This window comes from Dipodomys ordii, unplaced genomic scaffold, assembly GCF_000151885.1.
Source record: "Dipodomys ordii isolate 6190 unplaced genomic scaffold, Dord_2.0 Scaffold17, whole genome shotgun sequence".
NCBI lineage: Eukaryota > Metazoa > Chordata > Mammalia > Rodentia > Heteromyidae > Dipodomys > Dipodomys ordii.
The window spans coordinates 19,201,384-19,216,674 of NW_012267233.1; the positions used below are offsets into that span (position 1 = coordinate 19,201,384).

General features: G+C 39.7%; 1 protein-coding gene across 3 annotated transcripts; it reads right to left on the bottom strand.

Moving 5' to 3' along the window:
- Positions 1-206: 206 nt before the first annotated feature.
- On the bottom strand, positions 207-14,969 carry Osgin2 (oxidative stress induced growth inhibitor family member 2). Of its 3 annotated transcripts, none has more exons than XM_013012553.1 (6): positions 14,902-14,969; positions 12,935-13,083; positions 9,342-9,478; positions 8,179-8,370; positions 4,285-4,376; positions 207-2,100 (listed from the first exon to the last, which is right to left on the bottom strand). In XM_013012553.1, exons 1-6 carry the CDS (start codon positions 14,949-14,951, stop codon positions 1,068-1,070), a joined length of 1,653 nt encoding a protein of 550 aa, XP_012868007.1. In that variant the 5' UTR covers positions 14,952-14,969; the 3' UTR covers positions 207-1,067. The 3 variants fall into 3 exon arrangements, with proteins under 3 accessions (XP_012868007.1, XP_012868008.1, XP_012868010.1); XM_013012554.1 differs by lacking the exon at positions 14,902-14,969 and adding an exon at positions 14,247-14,532; XM_013012556.1 differs by lacking the exon at positions 14,902-14,969 and adding an exon at positions 13,774-13,792.
- Positions 14,970-15,291: the final 322 nt, after the last annotated feature.

The window sequence follows — 15,291 nt, forward strand, 5'->3', positions numbered from 1 at the left end:
TCGAGCAAAAGAAACCCAGGGAAAGCACCTGGGCCCCAAGTTCAAACCCTAGAATTGGAAAATAAAAACATTAAACTCATTCAAAGTTGAAAAGTAGACAAGTAGGAAAGTACAGAAACAAGTTCAGTTTTTAAAAAAGTGTACCATTTTGATGGCCAAATATCTTAGTTTCAGTGCTAGAAATAAACTCAATGTCCACACCAAAGATAAGTAGTTCCATCCACAATTTATTGAATTGTAAATCAGATTAGTTCGATGTTATGATAGGTAAGTAGAGAACAAATCTCTGACAAGTATTATAGGGGGTTCCTGAATGTCAAAGTGTTACCAACATTATTGGAATGTTTACATTATTAGAAGACTATGAAGTACCTGTCAAGGTTTCAACAATAAAAATATTTTTCAAAAGATCATAATATTTGGTAATAAATTAATTTATACAACTGATAATTTCAAAATAAATTAACGCACCTGAGTTGAAAATGCCTCCTGCACCTACCTTACCCCACTATACATATCATACATACCTTATACACCGTTTATTTAGAACAGTCTCAAAACATTAAGGAACATACAGCCTTTGGGGATGGGGATCTTGCAAGAATTGAGTTTCTGATTAAGCAGTATGTTATGGGACTTGAGAACATACATTTCTAACAAGCTACAGATGAAGCCGATGATTGTGTTCCTTGGCTCAAACTTTGAACAAGGTGACCCAAATATGACGAACTATTTCTGTCCTACTAGGACTATATAGCTTTATAGATTCCAGATATGATGTTTTGAATCAAATATAAGTAACAAAAACTGTAAGAAAAATAGGTCTTGGAAGAAAATGTTCTAGTCAAATGAAAGCTTGGCAGTGTTTCTATTTGTCCAACAGAGACACCTTTGATACATTATATAAATCATGACACCAAGTTCTGGTAACTTTAAAAATGAAGTTACCATAGCTTGATACTTTCCTCCAATTCATTCAAGTCCAGTAAATTCTAGGCAATCACTGCAAAACCACTATTAAAATTTTTAATGATAGACTGTCCATTTGAGTTACTTGTAAACTTGCTTTAAGCTATCCCATCTCCTCCTCCTCTTTCAACAAACAAATGCTGCTTTTTCTTCTGTCTTACAGCTAAACAGCGGGTAACACCCAATGCCCCTCCCTTCAAAAATCGAACAAAATTATCTCCAACCAAAGGGCCCAATGCAAAAAGGTTGGCTTCTTTAACACATTCATAGGTATATACATCAATTTCCACAGGATTACTCTTACATGTGACTGGCTGGCTTGAATTGTGTCCTAGGTAACACCCTTGTTCCTTCAGAAAAGACAGATTAGGATGAGAACCTATCAGTACTACTGCAGCAGAAAGCTTAAAGATTTTCTTCAATCCAGAGACACTTTGAAGAATGCATCTCATGTCCGACTTAAAAGAAAGCACATGGTGCTCAGGAAAGCTGGTATAATCAGATAAAAGGGTTGAGTCTGCAGAATATGACTGAGTACACATCATATGATACACTTTATGATACTCAGGATAAAGCTTTTTGGGAAGCTGTTTGAAGATTAAGCTTGGATCAGTTACTCGTCTGCGAAATACATGGATCACAGGGATATTATTGTTATAAGCACAAAGTACTGCATCAGCTGCAGTGAGCCCAGAACCTACAATTAACACTGGATCCACTTTGCCACGCAGTTTTCCTTTGTTTACAGCTGCTCCAAATTCAGGCATTGAATGAAACACAAAAGGAAAATTTTCCCCTTCAATTTCCAGATGGGCAGGAGAATCCAATGTTCCAGTTGCCAGAGCTACATTCTCAGCAAAGAGACAAAAGGGAACGTGAGAACCATCTGCTATTCGCTGGTAACCTCTAATTTCCCAGTTTCTCTTGATCAATTTTGACTTCTCTATCTGTAAATGCTTCCTTGAAATAGCTTTGTCTTGGTTGTCATTATCGTCTTGATCTCTGTAAAGTCTTGATACGGAGGTTATATAAGTATTCTCTCTGAAATTTTGCTGAAGACCCATGACTTTTACATAATGTTTATAGTAGCGAGCTATTTCTTCTGGCATTACTCGATCACCTTTTAAATTCCTAAAAAAAGGAAAAGGAAAAACATTCTATGTCAAGATAGTACTTTTAGTTTTCATTAGAAGTTTCCATCCAGTTAGCTTTTATGTCTGTCAGGTCTTCTGAACTGCCTTAGCTATTACCCCAACACTTTATGAAAAAAAAATTTTGTTTTTTTTTTAAGTTAAAAATGTTAATGAATGTCAACAGGTAAGTCTCATGAGGGCAGAGACTGTATTTAATGCATCCTTAGTGTTTAGTGTAAGTTCAAATTAACTACCTGATAAAATGTCATTGATAAATGGATTGAGAAACATGGATGTGAAAAAGTAGATTATTTTACATCACAAACTGCATTTTGTAACTATCAACCGCATTACTTAGGATATAGTAGGAAATTACAGGTCAACTGTAGTATCTGTGCTTCTCAAAGGTTAAATAGTGGCCTGACATAATTTTTAGTAAGTTATTTTCTTAATGAAAATTACATATAAAATTCTGAGTTACTCATTTTTCTTGATGTTTTTCCACTTATAAAGAGATCTAACAATGTAATTTTCTGTTTAAGAAAGCACATTGGTGTCTTTTTCATTTTCCACTGAATTTCAAAGTAGTAGTAATCTCTCTAAACCCATTCTTAAAGATATATTAATAAAAACAAAGTATTTGACATAATTCATTATAACTTCCAATTAGAAATTTGTACATGATTATAACATTTAAAATGTATCACTTCTCATTATTTACAAAAAACCCATGTAGTGATGATGATTGTCACTTCTATTTTACAGACTAAAATTGAAAACTAGTTTGTGTTACTTGCCTAAGGCCACAACACAAGAAGTTAGCTAAAAGTCAGTTAACAGAGGTAAGACTATTATTGTCTAAGAGAATAGTCTTATCATTATGCAAACACAGAAATAAAACTAATAATAATTTCAGATGCATGTTCATGTAATATTTAAAGACACAATATGCAGAATTTAGACAAATGCTTCTGACACAAAAATGGTAAAACATTCCTCCTTATTCTTTTACAAAGGGAAATATATGCCAAATAGTTTTACTTGCTTATTTATGAAAATGAAGAACTTATTCAACTTGCTTGATTTTTCAACTTTAAATTTCAAAACATATAATTCCTGAAAACTTCATCTCAACTACCCATCGAGATCTATATTTGCTCTCCTGAAATATCCTCAAATGAAGGAAAGCTGGAGATTAAATCCACTAGTGTATAACAAACAAGCACTGTATCACTGAACTACACTTGAAGCCCCAAATGAAGAAACATTTCTTTAGATTAGCATAGTGGCTAGCTAGCAAGAAGTCAAGTACTCAAATTCTGTTTTTGTTTTTAAACAAAGGCTATGTAACTTCCAGCTTTAACTTGCTTCCATTACTAATAAAATTATAATAGATTGTTTATTTTGATAATTCCTATCAATTTTATTTTATTTGCCATCCTTGAAATGATAGCACTTATATTTTTCCTTTTAAATATTGCTTTCTTTTCCCCCCAAACAAATAAAACCTGCATTATTCCAAGGTGAAATTTCTTCTGTTTTTATTGTCATATTTTTTTGGGGGGGGTCTGGTTGTGGGGCCTGAACTCTGGGCCTGGGCGCTGTCCCTCAGCTCTTCAGCTCAAGGCTAGTGCTCTACCACTTGAGCTACAGCGCCACTTCCAGCTTTTTTCTTTTTGCTTATGTGGTGCTGAGAAATAGAACCCAGGGCCTCATGCATGCAAGGCAAGCGCTCTACCACTGAGCCACCTTCCCAGCCCTACTGTCATATTTTTAATTGAACATTTAATTTCCACATAGCTAGTCATACCTTAGATTCTAGTTTATTAAATCATTCCAAATTATCAATCAGATAATACACTCTTCACCTTTAAACCACTTTAAGTATACACATTATATCCACTCATAAAAATATGTCAAAAATGATAAATGAGTAGATGAGGAATTTAAAGTGATAAGACAAATTGATTCATGATTAACAAAGCCAAAGAAAACCAATCTGTAGACAATCTGCTTAGTTTTATAGCATCTCTAAATGGAAATAACCCCTTTATATTCACAAGGAAATATTTTTACTTGGTATGTATATATATTTCTTACCCAAAATAGGAATAAAAAATATTGTGAAATTTCCCACAGTCTTGTGTTGTACACCGAAGAGTTTTAATAGTTTGATCTTTACCTTCGTTTGCTAGTCACCCAATCTTTAAATTTAAGTCCAGGTAACTCCATCCAATTTCCAAAGCTGATTGTCAACATGGAGCCTTCCATATTCTATAAAACAGTACAGTTAAAAAACATTAATTAAGGGCTAGGAATGTGGCTTAAGTGGTACAGTGCTAGCCTTGAGCAATACAACTTTGGTAGGTGGGGGGAGGACTGGGTGGGGAGTATGGGAAGAGATGGGAAGGGGAAACAAAGAGGAGGCAACAATGCTTGAGAAGAAATGTATTTGTTATCTTGCCCACATAATTGTAACTCCTCTGTACGGTATTCTCACAATAAAAAAAAAAAAAAAAGCTCAGGAACAGTACCTAGGCCCTGAGTTCAAGCCCCAGGACTGACAAAAAAAAAAACAAACAACAAAAAAATGTAATTAAGCAGCAAAAAGATTTTTTTCCAAAGACAGACCATCCTATTTATAATATTTATAATAATTACCAAGTATGCTCAAAGTAGTCTTAAATGCTGTATACATAGATTTCCTCAGCAATTTTATTCCACTAATTTTTATATACCTTGTTCATTTGGTATTATCCATCCAAATGTCTTCACTCAAAGTTATTTGTAAAAAAAAAAAACAGTATAATCCAGTGACTATATAAGTTGATAGCTTTGGCTTATAAGCAACATGGTAATTTGGCCTATGATCAATATTAGTATTTTTACTTTTTAAACAAAACATTAAACTTTTTCTATTATACTATTTCTTACAGATTTTTACAAGTTAGAACACTTTTCCTCCTTTTATCAATTATAATTCTGAAGTCTAGGCTGAATTCAGCAGCATCTCTGCCTAAGAATGTAAAAATAAGCAGTGGTTGCCTGAGAAACAGACTTGCTGTTGAGATTAACTCTTTCTTCACAGAAGTGAGCCCTTCCAGCTCCACTGACCCTACTTTGCCTTTGCTTAATACAATGCATAGAATGCTGAAAGGGGCACAGTACCTATCCCAATACTTCCCAACCAGTTCTTTAGACATTAATTCCTGTTCTCCTAACTCTTACACTAATGCTGTTGGAGCCTGGCATCAGTGACCCATGCCTGATAAATCTAGCTACTCAGAAAGCTGGTATCTGATGATTAACAGTTTGAAGCCATCCTGGACAGAAAAGTCCCCAAGATTCTTTATTTCAATAAGTCAGCAAAAAGCAGGAAGTGGAGGTATGGCTCAACTGGCAAAGTGCCAGAGAGAGAGAGAGAGATGTGTTTTAAAGAGAAGAAATATAAAGAAAAAAATACAGTAGTTAGAAATAAACATAAGTGTAGTACATACCCAAAGAAAATTAGGTTCCAAAGAGGTAATCAAAAAAGTAATGTAATATAAATATATATAATATAAATAAAGACCAAACGTGTATTTTATTAAGTAGTCTGGTGTAGTGAATCTGAAACTGGCAAAGTAAATCTATAATTTAAGAATGTGGGGGCTGGGAAGGTGGCTCAGTGGTAGAGCGCTTGCCTTGCATGCATGAGGCCTTGGGTTCCATTCCTCAGCACTACATAAGCAAAAAGAAAAAAGCTGGAAGTGGCGCTGTGGCTCAAGTGGTAGAGCGCTAGCCTTGAGCTGAAGAGCTGAGGGACAGCGCCCAGGCCCCACGACTGGACCCCCCCAAAAAAGAATAGTATAGATGTATAAAAAGGTGTAAATTTATTAAAACTATTAACATTCCTTGTATTTCATTGAATTCCACATTAATCTAACTCTCGGCCATAACAGAAACTTAAGAGTTATAAGATATACAAACTGCTTAGTTCAATGAATTTTCTGTAAAAGAAAATGCTTAGTTGGCTCTGCGTGTGTGTGTTGTGTGTGCGCACGCACGCGTGCACATGCGGATGCGTGTGCATGTGTATGCTGGTCCTACAGCTTGAACTCAGGGCCTGAGGTTTTTTGCTCAAGGCTAGCATTCTACTTCCAGCTTTTTGAGTCATTAATTGGAGATAAATCTCTTATGGGCTTTCCAGCCAAGACTGGCTTCAAAACAATTTTCAGATCACATCCTCCTGGGGAGCTAGGATTATGGGCATGAGTCACCAACAACTGGCTAGACATCCCTTTCCCCTTCTCCACTTCTTACCTATTATAAATAATTTATGTAGTCGGGCACCAGCGGCTAATGCCTGTAATCCTAGCTACTCAGGAGGCTGAGATCTGAGGATCTTGGTTCAAAGCCAGCCACCTGGGCAGGAAAGTCCGTGAGGCTCTTATCTCCAATAAAACCCCCTAGAAAACTGGAAGTGGACTGTGGCTCAAGCAGTAGAGTGCTTGCCTTGAGCTGAAGAGCGCAGGGACAGCACCCAAGCCCAGAGTTCAAGCTCCACGACCAACCAAAAAAAAAAAAAAGAAGAAGAAAAATAACTTATGTTTAAAGTTGATATTTAAAAAGTTAAAAAAAACAACAACAACTAGGTACTGGTAGCTCACACCTGTAATCCTACCTATTCACTCAGAAGTATTGAGTAGTGATCCCTAGATTTCAGGAGGCTAAGGATCTCAGTTCAAAAATTAACCTACGCAGGAAAGTCCATGAGGCCATTATCACTAATTAATCACCAACAACTTGTCGAGAAAACAAAAGCTCAAGGACAGTACCTATCCTGAGCTCAAGCTTTACTACACTGAAAATGAACTATATAATTTGTGGGTGGGGATGGGAGGGAAAACTGGGTGAAGGGGTAACACTGTCCAAAAAATATACTCATTACCTAACTTATATAACTGTAACACCTCTATACATCATCTTCGTAGTAACAATAAAGAAAAACAGAAACAGTAAAAATAAACCAAACAAACCCTATTACGCAAAAAGCCACATATTAGCATAAAGCAAATTAAGATTTTAAAGAGGGATAAGGCATATATTTAATCTAGAAATATCTCTTAACACACTGAAACTGATATGTGATAAATGTTAATTTTAGATAAGTAACACTGCACACAACAGTCAACTGATATTTGTACTAAAAATGTGATAATATGCTAAAGTTCCCATGATGTACATTTCTTGACAGCAAACTAAATTATTTAACATTTATTTATTCTATATGTTTTTTATTGTAAAAATACTGTACAGAGGGATTACAGTTACTTAACATTTATTTTTAAAATGTAAAAACAACCACTATACTGTGACAATGCTTGAAACTATGTTAACTGCTAGGGACACATGTACTATATGAATCTTTTAATTTATTGGTTTTCTTGTTTAATCTGTTGTAAACTAAACTGTGCCCCCCTTTTTTTTTTTGTCGGTCCTGGGGCTTGAACTCTATCCCTCAGCTCTTCAGCTCAAGGCGAGCGCTCTACCGCTTGAGCCACAGTGCCACTTCAGGTTTCTGGTGGTTCATTGGAGGTGTCTCATGGACTTTCCTGTCCCGGTTGGCTTTGAACCGTGATCCTCAGATCTCAGCCTCCTGAGTAGCTAGGATTACAGGCGTGAGCCACTGGCACCCGACCAGGTTATCCTTTTTGTTACTGCTGCTGAGAATACTATTACATCTTTCTCTTACAATATTTTTTTCTTTAAAATCTTGAAACTGCATGGAAAAAATGAATACTGGTTTTGAAATATATGATATATAAACTTTAGAGTAAATAAATGTTTTTCAATAATGCAAAAATTTCCTAAAATGCTTTCTATGTCATTCTTATAAAGAATGGCTTATTCAAAAACTGTATCACTAATAAAACTTGGCTTAACAACTACAATTGGCCTACAGCTAATTCAGCAGCAGATAAAAATGTGGTAAACATATATAATAGTACTATTATAATACAAAACTCTAGTCGATTTTATCAAGAAGACATATAGTAATTCATGTACATGTAAAGGCTTAGGGAAATATACTCACATGCCAAGCTCCACCAGGTGGACCCTTACCAAGCACTAAATGAGGGATATAATGATGCTGTTCTAGTTTCCAGTGCAAAACAGATGGGTAATCATATCCAAAGTCAGCATCTGGATGAAGAAGTGTGTCAAAAAGTACCGCAACTGGATTGGATGATCGGCCCTCAAGTCCCTCAGACAAGTATTCTAAGTCCTTCAAGAAAAATAAAAAGGTAAATAAGAGTTGGAAAACACAGAAACAACGATGGTAACTTTGAAGGATATTATTCTAATCAAGTATTTCCCACACAGTCAATTATAGAACACTGTTTATCTCTGAAAGCTTAATAAATTCGTTTTGTTTAATACATGGAATTAATACACAGCCTTATTCTGCAAAAGTTGAAGATGGCTTTTGTATATAAATATCAACTGTGATGCTTAAATAATAAAAATAAAACCAATACTTTCCAAACTAAGCATAGAGTACCTATTAAATCTCCACCAGGGGATTATTTGGGAAATTCTGCTCTAAAAAAAGTCAAGAAAATGAAATGACACAATCTGAAAAAAAAAATTAGGAATTGAAAAAAATGATAGTTATTTAGAAACTGTTATTTAATGCTTATATAAAAATGATCTTGGGCTGGGAAGGTGGCTCAGTGGTAGAGCGCTTGCCTTGCACGCATGGGGCCCTGGGTTCGATTCCTCAGCACTACATAAGCAAAAAGAAAAAAGCTGGAAGTGGCGCTGTAGCTCAAGTGTTAGAGCACTAGCCTTGAGCTGAAGAGCTGAGGGACAGCGCCCAGGCCCAGAGTTCAGGCCCCACTACCGGACCCAAAAAATAAATAAATAAAAATGATCTTGAAGCTGGGCACCGGTGGCTCATGCCTGTAATCCTAATTACTCAAGAAGATGAGATTTGAGGATCGCAGTTCAAAGCCAGCCAGGGCAGGAAAGTTCATGAGACTCTTATCTCCAAACCCCGCCCCCTCCGCTAGAAAACCAGAAGTGGCGCTGTAGCTCAAGCGGTAGAGTGCTCACCTTGAGCTGAAGAGCACAGGGACAGCGCCCAAGCCCAGAGTCAAGCCCCACGACTGACATAAATAAATAAATAAAAATAAAAGAAATAAAAATTATCTTGATTCAGCATAAAAAGTTTAAAAACTGATACATAAATACTACCTGATCAACGATGGAAAGATGTCTTGCTTCTTCTAATTTACTATGTAGGATTGTATTTGGATGTATTGCTTCCGATGATAAATATGGTCTATAGCCAGATAACATATAAGAAAGGCATATTCCTGAGGGTCCATTTCCTTATTTTGAAAAAAGTGAAAAGGGTACATTAATACTTTCATTTGGCTTGTTTTGTATAAGTTTGCTTTCCTAATTTTTTTTCTCTTATAAAAACCAGATGTTGATCTTGCCTTTTATTTTCTTTTGGGAATCTCATCAACTCAAACCTTCAACAACTATAAACTTGTACACAGTATAACATTATTGAATGATAAAAAGAAATAAGCTATCAAGCCACAGGAAGACAAGGATAAACCATAAAAACACATTAGTAGGTAAAAGAAGTCAGTCTCAAAAATCTGTATGATCCTGTAGTGGTAGATCTATGATATTATACATTCAGTAAAATACACACGAATTTATGCACCAAAGTGAATCTCTAATGTAAATGACAGATTTCAGTTAACAATAACATATCAATATTGATGTAATCAACGCAACAATTATCCCACACCAAAAGATGTTACTTTTTATAATAGAGCACAAAGAAAGCAAGGAGAGCAAACATATGAGAACTCTTCTGTATTTTCTGCTCTTTTTTAATAAGCTTAAATGGTTCTAATAAAGAAAAGCTTATGGATTTAAGCCAATCAATCGGTAACCAAATAGAAGGAGTCAGGATTTGAGGCACAGAGCTAAATTCCTTAACACACAAAAAGATTCAACACTTAAAAGATAAAAGAATAAAAAAATAGTTTATGTAAGAAAAATTGTTGCAGGTGGGATGTCCCTTGTCTCTATGCTAAAAGACACCTTATGAGATACCCGAAAGATACCCTGTGCTAAATCCAGACTTTTCAAAGGACTTAAGATGGAAATACAAGATCTCAAGCTGGAGGGTAACCTATCTAAATGGACCACTCTAATCACATGAGTCCTTAAAAATAGAGAAGCTCTCCCAGCTGTGCAGAGGGAAACATGATTGAAAGAAGGTTAAGAATAAAAATATGTTACTGACTTAAAGAAGTAAGAAGCTGGGGCTGGGAAGGTGGCTGAGTGGTAGAGAGCTTGCCTTGCATGCCTGAGGTCCTGGGTTCGATTCCTCAGCACCACATAAGCAAAAAGAAAAAAGCCGGAAGTGGTGCTGTGGCTAGAGTGGTAGAGCACTAGCCTTGAGCTGAATTGCTGAGGGACAGCGCCCAGGCCCAGAGTCAGGCCCCCAGGACCGGACCCAAAAAAAAATAAATAAAAAAGTAAGAAGTTGCTGGGCGCCAGTGGCTCATGCCTATAATCCTAGCTACTCAAGGAGGCGGAGATCTGAGGATCACAATTCAAAGCCAGCCTGGGCTTGAACTTTGTCTCCAATAAACCACCAAAAAACCAGAAGTAGCACTGTGGCTCAAGTGGTAGAGCTCTCACCTTGATCTGAAGAGCTGAGGGATAGGGCCCAGGCCCACAGTTCAAGCCTAACAACAAAGAAAGAAAGGAAGGAAGGAAGAAAGAAAGGAACAAAGAAAGAAAGAAAGAGAGGGGAGGGAGGGAAGGAGGAGAAAGGAAGGAAGGAGAAAGGAAGAGAGAGAGGAAGAAAGAAAGAAAGAAAGAAAAGAAAGAAAGAAAGAGTGGGAGAGAGAAATCAGGAGCCAATGTCTATAACCAGCCATAGAATGGAAATGGTTAAAACAAAAACAAAAAAAAACAAAACAGGGCTGGGAAGGTGGCTCAGTGGTAGAGTGCTTGCCTGGCATGCATGAGGCCCTGGGTTTGATTCCTCAGCACCACATAAACGGAAGTGGCACTGTGGCTCAAGTGGTAGGGCACTAGTCTTGAGTTGAAGAGCTGAGGGACAGCACCCAGGCCCAGAGTCCAAGCCCAAGCCCCACAACCAACGAAAAAAAAACAAAAAAAACATTTTTTTTTTAAAGAACTTCCAAAATGTAATCACAGACTGCTGACACCTTGATTTAAGCCCAGTCAGACCAGTACTGAACTTCTGGTCAACTGGACAAGAGGACACATTTATGTTGTATTATAGCAACTGTGTTTGTGATGATTTCCTATAACAACAGAAAAATACATACACTGAAGAAGTTAATTCTGCACTTATGATTAGACTGGTGGCGCTATTAAGCTGTATCTTAGGTCTTATAGAGCAAAATGATTATCAATTGTTTGGGGAGGAATAGGGTAGGTAGGGGCAGATAAAGAGATAGTTTTTCCTTTTCAGAATCCAATTCTTTGACTCAATCTAAGATGGAAAACCAGAGTTAGACAAAAGGGGGAAGATAATACAATATTACGGTCCCTGAGATCTACCTTGGATAGAAACTACTGCAAAAACTGTCATCTCTATCACATTTCCAAGGAAGTATAGAAAAACAATCTTGTTCTCTTCCCTCCATCCTTCCTTCCTTCCTAGTATCTCTCATATGCCAATCAGATGATATCACTTTAATTCCCTTCTTATTAATTTTAAGACAAGCTACCAAAGGAATTTAAGATGCTGTATGCCACCAAAGCATTTATGTCCCATTAATTATCTCTTTTGGCTTTATTTCATGCTATATATACTACTTCCTTGAGTTTGAATCTTATGTGGAATATATACATGGCAAAATCCATGCAATTAGAAAAATCTTCGTAGTTCTGAGCTTATGTGGTTTTGGAGAAATAGTTTTGCTCTGTAACCTGAGTGAGCCTCCTGAATGCTGGGATTTATAGGCATGAACCACCATGCCCAGCTTTTTAATATGGAATTAAGTTTTATTTATACAGTAATTTTAACATTGTATTTGTCTGTTGAGATGGTACAGGGAATATATGTTGTTATGGTTATGGTAATTATAAACATTACTACAAAGTATTATAGGGCAACTAACATACATAAGACATTAGATTTAAGTCTTTTTTCTTGTCTGATATGTTTTACCATTATAGGGGATAGGGGGTTAGAAGGCATTATATAATAATATACACAGAATGGGCAGAATTCTAATGACACTGGTTATCTTCATTACCACAATACTGACATACAGTTTTTTTTTAAAAAATAATTTAACTAACACATAATAGTTGGTCGGTCATGGGGCTTGAACTCTGGGCCTGGGCACTGTCCTTCAGCTCTTCAGCTCAAAGTGAGGGCTCTACCACTTGAGCTACAGCACCACTTCCAGTTCCTGAGCTTCTTTTTGTTCAAGGCTAGCGCTGTACCACTTGAGCCACAGTGGCCCTTGTGGCTTTTTCTGTTTATGTGGTACTGATGAGTTGAACCCAGGGCTTCATGCATGCTAGCTAGGCAAGCACTCTACCACTAACCCACCAGCCCAGTTGTATACATTTGTGGAGTAAAGTGTGGTCATTTCAATGACACATAAATGTAATGATACTGAAATCAATCCTTTACCTTAAATTTTCAAAATCCTCTTTTCTACCTATTTTGAATAACAGTACTTTTCAATATTTTCCTAGTATACTACCTAACAGTTGGTATGTAAATGAAGGATAGTAATTTAAAAAAAAAACAAAATTCAATAACTTACCTATAATTACCACAGGCAACGTCACTGCTGAATCTTCAAGTAATGAAGTTTCTTCAACTAATGGCATCGCTTTTTGCCCCAAATTATCACCAAAATATTGCACTAAGGAATTAAAAATCTCTCCTTCTGTTTCAGTTTCACTATAGTTTCTTTAAAAATATATATATAAAAGAGATAGTCAATATGGGCTTTATAAAAATCAATCTCTACTTAAACTTTATTAACATCATAAAATACTCAAGCTTCAAAATTATAGCCTGGCTACAGGCCAACGTTACATATTCTATTTTTTTCCCCTAGTCTTTTTTTTTTAATTGTGAAAATTCTGTACAGAGGGGTTACAATTACATGGGCAAGACAAGGTTACATATTCTAAAGGCCAAAAATTTTAAGTAACTATCTCTCCCTGGTACTTTGCAAGTAAATTCCCTAAAAAGGCCTTTTCAAATGACTCAAGAAAGCAAAATATTGGAAATTTTGTAATCATCTAAGCTCTAATTTTCTTCTGAATTAAAAGTGAACATATGAACCCCAATTAAAGAACTTTTATATCAGTTTCATATTGTACTAAACACATGCAATTGTATTTTGGAACACTGACACATATCATCAAGTCACGTCTTGAAATCTTTACTAAACTCGACATTTTTTGACCTCAGTTTCTTGTGTCCTTAGCCTTCCCTTCTCCCTTGTGCTTAACTCAAGTGGTGGCCAAACTGTGTTAGTAGATCTAGAACATATTCACTGTTAAAACTGTATCACCTCTACAAACTTCCCCCACAATCTGGGAGTAACACTGTCACTTTCTTCTTCCCCTTCAAAACAAACAAAAAACTCACCAGTACAGAGAGGTTTATCACTGATAAGATCTTAACTAGAGAGCACCCACTGCGGCTGGATCCTGGCCCAGAAGTCCCCCCACCTCCCTTCGGCCCAGGGCTTTCTACCCGGAGATGTTCCTTAATACAGAATAGCTAAACACATCCCCCAGACCCTTCCCGGGACGCGTTCACTCAAACTTAGTGCTTTCGAGAAGTCCCAGCTCGCCCGTAACCGACCCAGCACGGGCCCAGGAGGTCGCGCGGTCCCGGGACCCGTGTGATCCTCAGAGAGGGGAAAGGGGGGACCGCGGAGCAGGGAGCCCCGGAGCGGGCCGGCCGGGGCGGGGAGCCGGGCGAGCGGGAACCGAGCGGGGAGTGGCCCGGGGCGGGGGGCCGGGCGATCGCCTTCCACGCCGGCCCGGCCGCGGGGGTCCCGGGGCGCTGCTGCTTCCCCCAGCCCGCCTCCCCCGCTTCCCCGGCGGCGAAGTCACCTGAAATGACCGGCCAGGGAGCAGCGGCAGCACCACACCGGCATGGAGCGGGGCGCCGAGGGCGCGAGCAGCGCTCGAGCGCGGCCGCCGTCGCCGCTCTCCCCGGCGGGGCTGCCCGGGACGGGCGCCCGCACGCTCGGGGTCGCGGGATCCGGAAGGCGCCCCCTCCCCGCGCCTCGCCGTGACTGCGGCTCGGTCCCGCCAGCGTCCGCTTCGGGGCAGCGGCTTCCGCTCCTCGCCTGCGGGGAGCCGGGCGCGCAGCCGTGGGTGAACTCGGGGCGCCGCGCAGGGGGGTTGAGCGCGGGGCGGGGACGCGGCGACGGCGCTGGCGGCGGCTCGCGGGCGGATACGGCCCTCGCAGGTGCCGGGCGGCCGTAACGAGCCTCGCGATTGGTGGATCCCCGCGAGGGGCGGGGCCTGGCGCCGCGGAGCTGCGCGGGCCGGGGAAACGGGGAGCATGTGGGGCCCTCCACCCTGCCGCGACTCTCGCGCTCCGAGCCTGCGTCCGCGGCCTGCGTCCGCGACCTCTGCGTTCCCACAGCTTCCCTCGGAGGACAAACAACTCCTATCGGGATGCGGAGGGTCGGCCCCCGTGGGTGGACGGAACGCCCCGGACCCGTCCCGAGCATCCCGGGGGGAGCGGATGGGAACTCACCTTAGCACTTCTTGCTCAGGTCCGGGCGCTGCAGGCCCCGGACCTCGCATCCCAGGCCCTGGGGTGAAATCGCCCAGCCTCACGTGCCAGGGCTTTGCCCACGGATGTTGCGCTGGTGGAAACGTTGCTTCCTGGAAGCGCTTCTGGAAGCCAGTGGCCCACGCGCTTCCCAGTGCGGGGATTACCTCAGACCTAGCTGGAGGAGGAGGAGGGGAGGGCGGGCTGGCCCCCCAGGTGACGGTGATGCAACCCGAGCTGGAGCGGCCGCCGCCGAAAACCCCTGCCGGGCCGCCCTGGAGTTACCGACGGGAGGGGCGGATCGTCTTCGGTCGGACGGTGAGCGTTCAAGCTCCCAGCGAAAACCCTGCCTATTTAGGGAGGGGCCGACGG

Bases quoted from the DNA above. Each gene is read 5' to 3' on its own strand.
- Osgin2 (XM_013012553.1), bottom strand. From the start codon at position 14,951: ATGCGAGGTCCGGGGCCTGCAGCGCCCGGACCTGAGCAAGAAGTGCTA. The intron at 4,377-8,178 runs GTGAGTATATTT...ACTGTTTTATAG, and splicing joins CACCTGGTGGAGCTTGGCAT to AATATGGAAGGCTCCATGTT. The intron at 2,101-4,284 runs GTAAAGATCAAA...TCCTTTTTTTAG, and splicing joins TGGGTGACTAGCAAACGAAG to GAATTTAAAAGGTGATCGAG.